Genomic DNA, 11,415 nt, shown 5'->3' on the forward strand with positions numbered 1-11,415 from the left:
TGGTTTTTGACTTATAGTCTGGGTACCATGGCCTCACCAAGTTAACACATAAAGGTAACCATCCCAGTTCACCCCTTGTCAGCTTGGCATCTGTACACATCTCCTTACACCATATTTATTCTCCAAATAAAGACAATGACAAAGTCACATTTTCAGATAACACTATGCACAGCTATGCTGTGCACAACAGAAAATGCACTAACCCTTTCCCCAAAAGAGGATACAAGTTCTTTGAGTGATGTTTACTCTTCTCCCTGATAGCCTTAACATTAATATTGTGATATAAAGTTGGATAATGCTTCAATGCATTACTCAATACATCTTATGTTATGTGAGCAATATTAGAAAGGGAATAAAACAAAGACATTATAGATACACATACATACAAACATATTCATAAGAAAATATGGAAGATATACTAGTAATAATTAAAGTCCTGATTGTGGTTCTTTTTTACCTAATGGGGTGACCCAACATTAATTCCTGAAGAGTCTGGACCATTAGTTCTCCTGTCTAAAGTAGACTGTTATAGTTTTCCATTATCTGTCATCAAAGGGTATGGTAGTAATAAGATATGCCCTAAGTCATCTACATATTCCATATATATTCTTCACTACATCCATTCTGAAGTAATATTCCAACTTCCTAATGGTAATCAGTCTTAATCACTCCATCAAGCGCATTAACACCCTTCTTTGTCATTTGATTCAGAGGCATAAAGATGCCAAAGTGGCTAGGTGGCAGTCTTAACTTCCAGTTCAATGGAATTACTGTGAGTCCTGGTGGAAGCATTCCTCTCTCAGGAACTAAGACCTCTTGACCAGCATAAGATCACAGGGACAGGAAGCAAAAATTTTGCTAGTACATCTCTAAGGGTAATAGTGTGTGTGGTATCACTCTATTTCCAACTTTGATTCCTGGACCTATATAGTCTGATTATAGAAGAAACAGAATCATAATATTGATTGCTGACTTTGAGCATATGCAGCCTCCTAAAGAGCCTTGCCCCAACCCTGAAAGGTATTGCCCCTATCCTGGTTCTGTAAGTAGGTCTTCAAAAGGCCATTCCACAGTTTGATCAAGCCAGCTGCTTGAGGATGATGTGAAGCATGGTAAGAAGAGTGAATTCCATAAGCAGACCCGTTGCTTTGTTTTACTTGCTGTATTTGTCAGTGTTCTCCAGAGAAACAGAAAAAATATGATTTTATACACACATATATATACATACATATGTATATATACATATATATGCATATTGATGCACTGGTAAAGAATCTGCCTTCCAATACAGGAGATGCAAGAGACTCAGGTTCAGTCCCTAGGTTGAGAAGATCCCCTGGAGGAGGAAATGGCAACCTGCTCCAATATTCTTGTCTGGAAAATCCCATGGACACAGAAGTCTGCCAGGCTACAATTCATGGGATCACAAAGAGTCAGACAGGACTGAGCGACTTAACACTAGCACTGTGTGTGTGTATATACGTTATATATATATATAATATATATATAATGTATATACATATATGTGTATATATATTATATATATAATATATATAAATATGTGTGTATATAAGTATATACATGTATATGTATATTATATAATATATATATGAAGATATATATATATATATATTTTTTTTTTAAATGGGTTCATGTAATTAAGGATGCTAAGAAATCCATGATCTGCTATCTGCAAGTTGAAAACCCAGGAAAGCTGGTATAATTCAGTTCACGTCTGAAGGCCCAAGAACCAGGGGAGCCAATGGTGTAGATTCCAGTCTCGGTCTGAAAGCCTGAGAATCAGAAAAACCAAGGAAAAGTTCAGTGCTTCACCTCAAGAAATCAGCCAAGAACTTTAAAAGGGCCAATTTTTCCATCCTCTGCCTTTTGTTCTTTTCAGGTTCTCAATAGACTGCATAATTCCAAACCTACAATGGGAAGAGTAGTCTATTTTAATGAATCCACTGATTCAAATACTAGCCTCATCCCGAAACACCATCACAGACATATCTAGAAATATCACTTAGCCTGGGCATCCCATGGCCATTCAGACCAACACATAAAATTAAGTGTCAGAGAAACAGTGTCTTGTGAAGCACCATGATGATAAAGAAGACATTCTATAAGTCCTCAGATGACAATTTTGACAGAAGAATTGCATGCAAGGAAGACAAATCCATATCCAGTTCAGTTCAGTGGCTCAGTCATGTCCCACTCTTTGCGACCCCACGAACCGCAGCATGCTAGGCCTCCCTGTCCATCACCAACTCCCAGAGTCCACCCAAACCCATGTCCATTGAGTCAGTGATGCCATCAAACCACCTCATCCTCTATGATTTAGGTCATATCTGAATGGTCTAGTGGTTTTCTCCACTTTCTTCAATTTCAGTCTGAATTTGGCAATAAGGAGTTCATGATTGGAGCCACAGTCAGCTCACGGTCTTGTTTTTGCTGACTGTATAGAGCTTCTCCATCTTTGGATGCAAAGAATATAATCAATCTGGTTTCGCTGTCGACCATCTGGTGATGTCCATGTGTAGAGTCTTCTCTTGTGTTGTTGGAAGAGAATGTTTGCTATGACCAGTGCATTCTCTTGGCGGAACTCTATTAGCCTTTGTCCTGCTTCATTCTGTACTCCAAGGCCAAATTTGCCTGTTACTCCAGGTGTTTTTTGACTTCCTACTTTTGTATTCCAGTCCCCTATAATGAAAAGGACATCTTTTTTGGGTGTTAGTTCTAGAAGGTCTTGTAGGTCTTCATAGAACTGTTCAACTTCGCTTATTCAGCATTACTGGTCGGGGCATAGACTTGGATTACCATGTTTGCCTTGGAAATGAACAGAGATCATTCTGTCGTTTTTGAAATTGCATCGAAGTATTGCATTTCAGACTCTTTTGTTGACTATGATGGCTACTCCATTTCTTCTGAGGGATTCCCTGCCCACAGTAGTAGATATAATGGTCATCTGAGTTAAATTCACCCATTCCAGTCCATCTTAGTTCACTGATTCCTAGAATGTCGATGTTCACTCTTGTCATCTGTTCGACAACTTCCAATTTGCCTTGATTCAGAGAAAGTCTTTGAACCAGTAAGAACAAAACACTTCCATTTCATATGTCCTGATATAGTCAACCTGCTTCCAGGTAGCTGGCTCATCAACCCCAGTAATAGTGTCTTACTTGAACTCTGTGTTGGTCTTTATATACATGTCAGTCATGGTGAGTGAAAATTCACGCTGCTGAACCCATGTATATCCACAGTTACCCTGGTTGAAGATTGTAGGTCCCTTTGAGGAAGATTGGGGGAAAGACTGACAGTATTTAACTCTTGATCAGGGTACTGGGGTTTTTCTTCAAAGGGAACTGGCCTCTCCTTCATTCAAAGAGTTCTGGGTTTTATAACCTAGCTCAAGACTAGAAATTGATTGGGGGAACATGATTCTCTCTTTCTATGGTTCAGTGCTGTTCATTTGACTTAGAACTCTTAAATTTACATATATCAAGTGAAAATTTAGTAGACTTGACATTTGCTTCACTTCTAAGTCCACAGAGATTAACTATCAGAGACAGAGCTCTCTGGTGGTCAGAACACGCTGACTGCTGAACTGACCCTGTCATCCATTACAGTAACCACACCCACTTTGCTATTGGTGACTAAGTGCTGACACTTGCTCCTGCTGTCCTGGGATCCAATTATCCCTATTGTGTTTAGGTTTCTCATTTTGGTGACATTAGATTCCATTGTAGATTTTGGTTTATAGAGAAGAACCATCACAGAACTCTTCAAGGATGCCAGGGCTCCCCTTACAATTGATTTCTCCTGGTCATTGTAAAAGGTGAGTCCTCTGAACCCTTCTGGGGTAGACAAGCAGATCTTAAATGACAACTTCGCCCTAGATTCCAATAGCACCAAGCCTCCAGATCCCTTCCTCTGCAGTAAACTAAGGCAGTTCTGGTGTTTCACCTCCATTTAGTGGAGATTGCCTTTACTTCATGTTATAGCCAATCAACCATTTGTTAGAACCCTTTCTAACCCCCAAAGTTACAATGCTAAATCTAGAGTATCTACTTGGTTGATCTAAATCCATAAATTTGGCCTGATACAACTTTAAGTCCTTTCCACAATTATCCTGCCCCTAATATCCATTCCACACACATGCCCTGGGTTTGTATGTATATAAATCAGAAAATATCATGTAGTTTTTCAGTGACACCCCACTCCAATACTCTTGCCTGGAAAATCCCATGGGCAGAGGAGCCTAGTAGGCTGCAGTCCATGGGGTCACCAAGAGTCGGACATGACTAAGGGACTTCACTTTCACTTTTCACTTTCATGCATTGGAGAAGGAAATGGCAACCCACTCCAGTGTTCTTGCCTGGAGAATCCCAGGGATGGGGGAGCCTGGTGGGCTGCCATCTCTGGGGTCGCACAGAGTTGGACACGACTGAATCGACTTAGCAGTAGCAGCAGCAGCAGCAGCAGTACACTTGCTGTGGGTCACACTTTATGTTTCACCTTTTGAGGTCTACTGGGACTTCAGTCCACTTATCTAGGAGTAAAAGGAGATAATGGGGTGGTACAGGTGAGAACCAGTAGTCTCTCACAAGGCTACTTCTTATGGTGAGGTCATTACCATTTCCTGGGACAATACAGGTTTAATTTACTCAGGTGGGGTAGAAAAGTCTGCTTCTACTACAAATAACAACAACAACAACAATGGTAATAATAGATCTGAACCTAGAAATTCAATGTTTTGCCTTTTCAGAATCTTTCCAAATATTTGGATTCCAATTTTCAGAATCCCAGGAATGAGTCAGTTACACATCATGCAAGGCATGATATCAGGCTCTCACATGCTTCAGACATAGCATCACTTCTGTGGGATCCCTTACATAATTGCATAATCACATCTAGTTAAGAAGACCCCAGACAAACCCCAACTGAAGTTTTGTCCACTAAACCAAGAGCTCCTTAAATATGCCCAGGACATGAAGGACAAGAAATCTAAGGGCTGTCACAGGTAGGAGGAGATTGAAGACTCATGGCAACTAAATGCAGTGTTGGATCCTGGATTAGACTCTGAATCAATAAATTTTTGTTTTGCTACAAAGGGCATTAGTGGCACAAGTAGCAAATTTGAACCAGGTCTGTACATACTGAGGCATTAGGGGAACCAGAAATTGAGTACAGAGTATGAGAAAGATGATGTAGAGATAAAAATATCATTTCAGACAAGAAGGAATATAGATTTCTAGCTTTATTGTTTCACATCAGGCTAGTTTATGCAAAAAGAGAAGCTGCAGAGGGACACGGGGTCTGTGCTTTGGGGTTCTCAGAGATTCCACACATATGAAAAGGAGGTGAATAAATGGATTTGGGAGGGAGTTTGGGGGTCCTGGACCCAAGGAATAGGTACTCCCTGGACCAGAGCTCAAAGGCCTCACCCAGACCCCCAGCGACAGGGGCAGGCCCAGCAGGAGGGGCAGGAGGAGGAGGAAGTGTTTGTCCATGTATTGTCCCCAGGTCGGCTCTTCTTGGCTCAGTGTCCACTTCAGCAGCAGCCGCCTCCATAGGACTGACCACTTCCCCCTCCACAGCACCCGGAGCCCCCCGAGGGCTGGCTGCAGCAGTCAGACCTGTGGGGTCTGCAGCGGTGGGACCTGCGGCGCCTGTGGTGGCTTAGGCAGCAGCCCCCACACCCAGAGCTGCAGCAGCCCCCGGAGCTGGAGCCGCAGCAGCCCCCGGAGCTGACATCACAGCAGGAGGAGACTGGGGGGCACTTCGGGGGACACTTTGGGGGGCATTTAGGGGTGGGGCACTTGGGGGCACACTTGGGAGGGGGCTGGCACTGCTGCTGGTTCTGCTGGCAGGACATCTTGGTGGGCAGGCTCAGGATCTGAGGGAGAGACAGACAGCAGGTCAGACCAGCACACAGAGACCTCCCTGCCCCTTCCTGACCTTTCACTGTCTTTCTATCCCCTTTAGTTTGACAAACTATTTAATGCAGTCCTAGATAAATAGTTGCTCAAGTGCTCTCACAACTTCTTTTTTTTTAATGTCAAATGTTCTCCTGCTTTATAATTAGAAAAACTGAGACCAAATAGTAAGAAAATGTTCTCAAACCCAAACATCCAATATGTAGGAGATCTACTATAATTATACTGTAAGAACCATGAAAAAAAATCCAAGAAGCAGTTTAGAAATGAAATCATATCTTTAGGGAAAATAGTCATTCCCTCTTGGAAAATTTCCTAGATATTCTTGTCCTATAGGGACATAGATGTTCACAATCTCAAAGGATGTTGGAGATTGCCCCGGAGAAGTAGCTTTTTAATTAATATAATTGGGACTTTCACGCAGGACCTTGAGCTAGTCCAGTGCTCTGCATTCTCCACAGACACTCACCACAAACTAATACCTCAGCACCAAGCTTTGGGGTTTGCCTCTTCACTTCTGCAGACCCCCTAATCTGACAGTTTAAAAAAGGTCAGTCAGTTCTGATTTCCTCTCTCCTGGCTGAGCACTACTGTCACCATCTCTGCTTTTCCAGGAGGACAGTTATGTTTTCAGAGATAAGAGTCCCTTTTTGAACACAGCTGTAGGTTAGCATGATGATCAATGTTGCAAATCCTTCAGATCACTGACCAAAAAACACATCAATTGGGTTTCTCTAGAGCACTCAGTCACAACTCCACAACTCCTCCTACCCAGGTTCCCAGCCTCTTCATTGTCCCTTCCCTCAGCCTTCCCAACACTTGTTATTTTGCTTAAAAAGACCAGTCTCATCCTCTTCTCACCCTCCCCATCTCAACATACACACACATAGGCATGTGGACACATTGCAAAGCCTCCACATGTCCTCCCTTCTGGTCAGAGCATCTTCTGTAGAAAGCCCTGCTCCCATTCCCAGTGGACACTCACCAGTGTATACGCAGCACAGCGTTGTCAGCAGCCCAGGAGAGGAGTGGATGGAGGTGCTCTGGCCCCAGTGCCCTTTTATCCCAGTCTTGTGCTCTGCCCTCAGATGTGAGACAGTACCCGGGCATGAGAAGACTGCTTCCTTCCACCCACGTGGTTCCTGTGACAGGTGATGACTGGCAGTTTCCTTCACGTGGCTCAGGACATCTATGACCACCAAGGAATATGGCTGCTCAGAAATGAAGGCAGGGAGGGAAAATCTTCTTGTCCTTCCCCACTTGTTCTTTCTGAAGGGTGCCTTTCTTGAGGACTCCTGCCTTTCCTTCTTGGAACCATCCTGCCTCCATCCATAACCCTTGCTGTGCCCAATACTACCTTTTCCTTCCCAAATGTTATTAATGACTACATACAACCTGGTTTAAAGCAAGTTTTTAAGATATTCCTTCATGTTTTATTCCATCTTCATAACCCTGACACTATATACATATATATATATATATATATGTATATATATGAAATAGTTGTGTGGTTTCAACTTTATAGTAATGGCATCATACTTGAGTGACTCATCTGCAACTTTCTTTCTTCTTTAAACATGACTTTGTGAGTTATTCAAGCTGATTTGTGTAGCTATAGTTTCTTTCTACAATGTATAGTATCCATCTATGAGTACAGTGTGAGAGCTTGATTTTATCCTTCCTCTGTTTTTAGATGAGCACTTAGATTGTTTGCTCTCTTTGCTGTATAAATACTGCAGCTATGGAGTTTGCTTTCATATATGTCAGGGAGATTCTCTAAGTTAAGCCCCTACAAGTGGAGCTGTTGTGTTTTAGATCATGTGCATCACTCTAATCTCCTCTTATCAATTTCTAGTTCTACTTATGATATATTAATATAAGAATCACTCTTTCTACATGTTGTTACTGGACTTAAAATAATTGCCATTTGATGCATATGAATTGGTATACTATTGCAGTTTTAATGTGTCTTTCTTGTTTAGTAATGATCATGAGCATCTTTTTATGTTGGTTATTTGGATTTTCTCTTCTATGAATTTTGTTTTTATTTTAAAACTATTTTTCTATTTTTAATTTCTTTTTGTTAAGATCTGTAAGTGTTCTTCACATATTCTGGTTACTAATGCACTATTATTAAATGAGTTGTATCTTTCCTGAATAGATTGTTTTCCTATTTGCCTTTTAATACGTCATTTAATTAGAAAGTGTTTTATTTTTAATATAATTTCATTTTTCCAACATTGTATTATTTGCACTTTTCATGATTTTAAGACTTCTCAACCATTTATAAATTCAGAAATCTGTTCTTTTCAGTTTTCTTTAGAAAGTTGTAAAAAAAAAAAAAAAAAGGAAAGAAAGTTGTAAAATTTTGCTTTCCTTCAGAAGTTAAGGGAGTTTGGGGCAGAATGGATACATATATATGCATGGCCTAATGGCTTTGCTGTGTGCCTGAAAAGATCACATTGTTAATTGGCTATACACCAATATAAAGAAGTTTTTAAAAAGTTAAGGCCTTTATTCAACCTAGAAAGAATTTTTGTACAATTTCATATTTAACATTTTTTCCAAGTGGATAACAGTTGTCTCCTTATCATAATCAAATATTTCACTTTCACCACTAATCTAAAATACCTACTCAGTCATAACTGAATTTCCACATATGTGTACTTCTGTAGTTGGACTGATGATTATTTTCATTGTTAATCTGTCCCTGAGAGAATATCCTGCTGCCTTCATTACTGTAGGTGTAAAATCAGTTGTACTATCTAATCATACAGGTTCCATGATTTTGTTCTGCTCCCTAAGACTGTTTTGACAATTACTAGATCTCTGCTCTTTTTTATAAGTTTTAGAGTCCACTTGTCATGTCCCACAAGTGAAAATGAAGAAAGACAAAAACATCTTCAGAATTGTGATGAAAATTTCACAAGATATTTTCATTAATTTGTGGAGTGACAAATTTTATGATAATTTTTCTTTTTATTCATAGAAAGAAATTTCTATGAATATCATAGAAATTTTATTATAATTTTCTTTTTATTCATAACAGTATAACTTATTTTATTCATCCATATAGTATAACTCTACTTACTTTGGTATTTTATAATGTATTTCAATAAAGTCTTCTCTTTTACCAAAAACTTTTACACAAGGATCATATTTTAGACTTCATATATTTTTTATACTGTAGCAAATTCTAAAATTATATCTTTGAATTACTTTTTCCTGGTCAGTAAAAACATAATTTATTATATATTCTGATATATCTTGCAAGTTTTCTAACTTTTGCTAGTATTTTAATTTCCTGTAGCAATTATTCTTACACATACAATTTTTATAAAATCTTTTTTCCTTAGGTTACATTCTTAGAAGTTCAATGCCTGTTTTAAAGAGTATGTTCATCTTAAAGCTAATTTGTATACAAAGAGTAATTATGTGTTGAATAATGAATCACCAAACTTCCATTCAGATGGCTAGGCCAATTTATATTTCTAACAACTTAAGATCCACTTCTGATCACCTTCAGCAACACTGAGTTTTGTTACCCCTTTTATATTTGTTCCAGTTCCGTATAAAGGAATAAATCTGATAGGCCTCATTCCTGAGAAGTCATTCTTATTTATTTGTAATTTGTGTTTACTTGTACGTACAAACATGAAACAATAAATTTCAAAATGTATTACTCATGTGAATTTCTTCCTAAGCTATTTGTTCTTGCATTTTGTCCATTAGTTTGTAGGTAGGTTTATTTATTTTCTATAAAATTATAATAAATGACTGTTTATTTTGAATTTTGACCTATTACTGATTTGTACATTTTGTTTTTAAAATGATGCATTGCCCCATATAGGTTTTTAATGTGGTGATATTTCCTTAATTAATTACTTTATTTTAATTGGAGGAGAATTGCTTTACAATATTGTGGCAGTTTTTGCCATACATTGACATGAATCAGCCATGGGTGCACATGTGTCCCCCAGACCTGACCCCCCTCCCGCTTCCCTCCCCCGCCCCCCCCACCCCCGACTCTCTAGGTTGTCCCAGAGCACCAGCTTTCAGTGCCCTGCTTTACGCATCAAGCTTCCCCTGGTCAGCTATTTTACATATGGTAATACTCATGTTTCAATGCTATTCTCTCAAATCACCCCACCCTCGCCTTCTTCCACAGATCCCAAAAGTCTGTTCTTTACATCTGTGTCTCTTTTGCTGCCTTGCATACAGGATCGTTGTTGCCTGTATATATTAATATAGATTAATATATTATATTATATATTAATTATATAATTATATTATATACAATATATATTATATATAATATATAACATAATGATATAATATATTATATATAATATATATTAATATATATTATTAATAATATAATATATATCAATGCATATATATTAATTCCATATATATGCATTAATATACAGTATTTGTGTTTCTCTTTCTGACTTACTTCACTCTGTAGAATAAGCTCCCGTTTCATCCACCTCATTAGAACTGACTCATATGTGTTCCTTTCTATAGCAGAATAATATTCCATTGTTGCTGGGAGCCAGCACGGGAATCCCCACCCATGTCAAGGTCATGTGGAAGAATTCTGGTGGGCAAGGCGAGCCAGAACTCAAGGGGTGCCCCTCTGGGTCTGCCTGAGTGTCTACCCCAAAACCAGAGTCTGTCTGTTTTACTGCTTCATGACTTTCACCAACTCCTCTGACAGTCACGGGGGAGCTATCCCCGACCACCTTTTCTCTGAAAAAAATCAACTTAGAGCTCTAGCTAATTAGCCTCTTGGGCATAATAGGAGTGTTTCAATCCAAACCCCTCAGATGGCTCTCTAACTTGCCTGACAGGTTTACCCGGACTCCTATAGCTACGCATATGATTGTTTACAGTCTCCCAACCGCGAGAGGCATGGGAAGCCTAAGATATTCAAATAGTATAGAGCCTCTTGGAGAGTTAGAAATTGTTAAAATAAAACTAGTAGAAGATGTCATTGTTGAGCCAATGCTTGCTGCCAAGTTTCCACATGCCCTGTATTGTATCCTTGGAAGTGTATTAATTAATATAGTTGGTATATAGAAAAAATAAGTAGTGGCCTTGGTGTTAACAACTTTAGACCCTTAAGGCAATAAATTCTTTCCTTTGTTGTAAACCCACTGCACCTTTGCCCTATAGGAATGCAACTTTATCTAACACCTTTGGAGGATGGTGCCAAACTTTAAAATAATTACTCTTACAGAAAATAAGTCTTATGGTTGACAAACCTTTATCAGAGTCATAAAATGTTAACAGGCCCTTTGGCCAGAAGATGATGTAAATCACCTAAACCATTTGTATATGATAAATTTGCAGAAAAGAAAGCCTGGTCTCAATAAGGATCAAAGACTGCTGACTTTGCATGATTTCACACCCCCTATTATCCTCTATGTGCAACTTAGGGTATATAAGCTCCCTTTGAAAATAAAGCTACGGGCCT

The 11,415-nt window shown here is 39.1% G+C and overlaps 1 protein-coding gene across 1 annotated transcript; it reads right to left on the minus strand.

Annotated features, from left to right (window-relative positions):
- Positions 1-5,220: 5,220 nt before the first annotated feature.
- Positions 5,221-5,875, minus strand: LOC113890447 (late cornified envelope protein 1F-like). The gene has a single exon (XM_027538334.1). It carries the CDS (start codon positions 5,873-5,875, stop codon positions 5,552-5,554), a length of 324 nt encoding a protein of 107 aa, XP_027394135.1. The 3' UTR covers positions 5,221-5,551.
- Positions 5,876-11,415: the final 5,540 nt, after the last annotated feature.

Source organism: Bos indicus x Bos taurus, chromosome 3 (genome assembly GCF_003369695.1).
Source record: "Bos indicus x Bos taurus breed Angus x Brahman F1 hybrid chromosome 3, Bos_hybrid_MaternalHap_v2.0, whole genome shotgun sequence".
Classification (NCBI taxonomy): domain Eukaryota; kingdom Metazoa; phylum Chordata; class Mammalia; order Artiodactyla; family Bovidae; genus Bos; species Bos indicus x Bos taurus.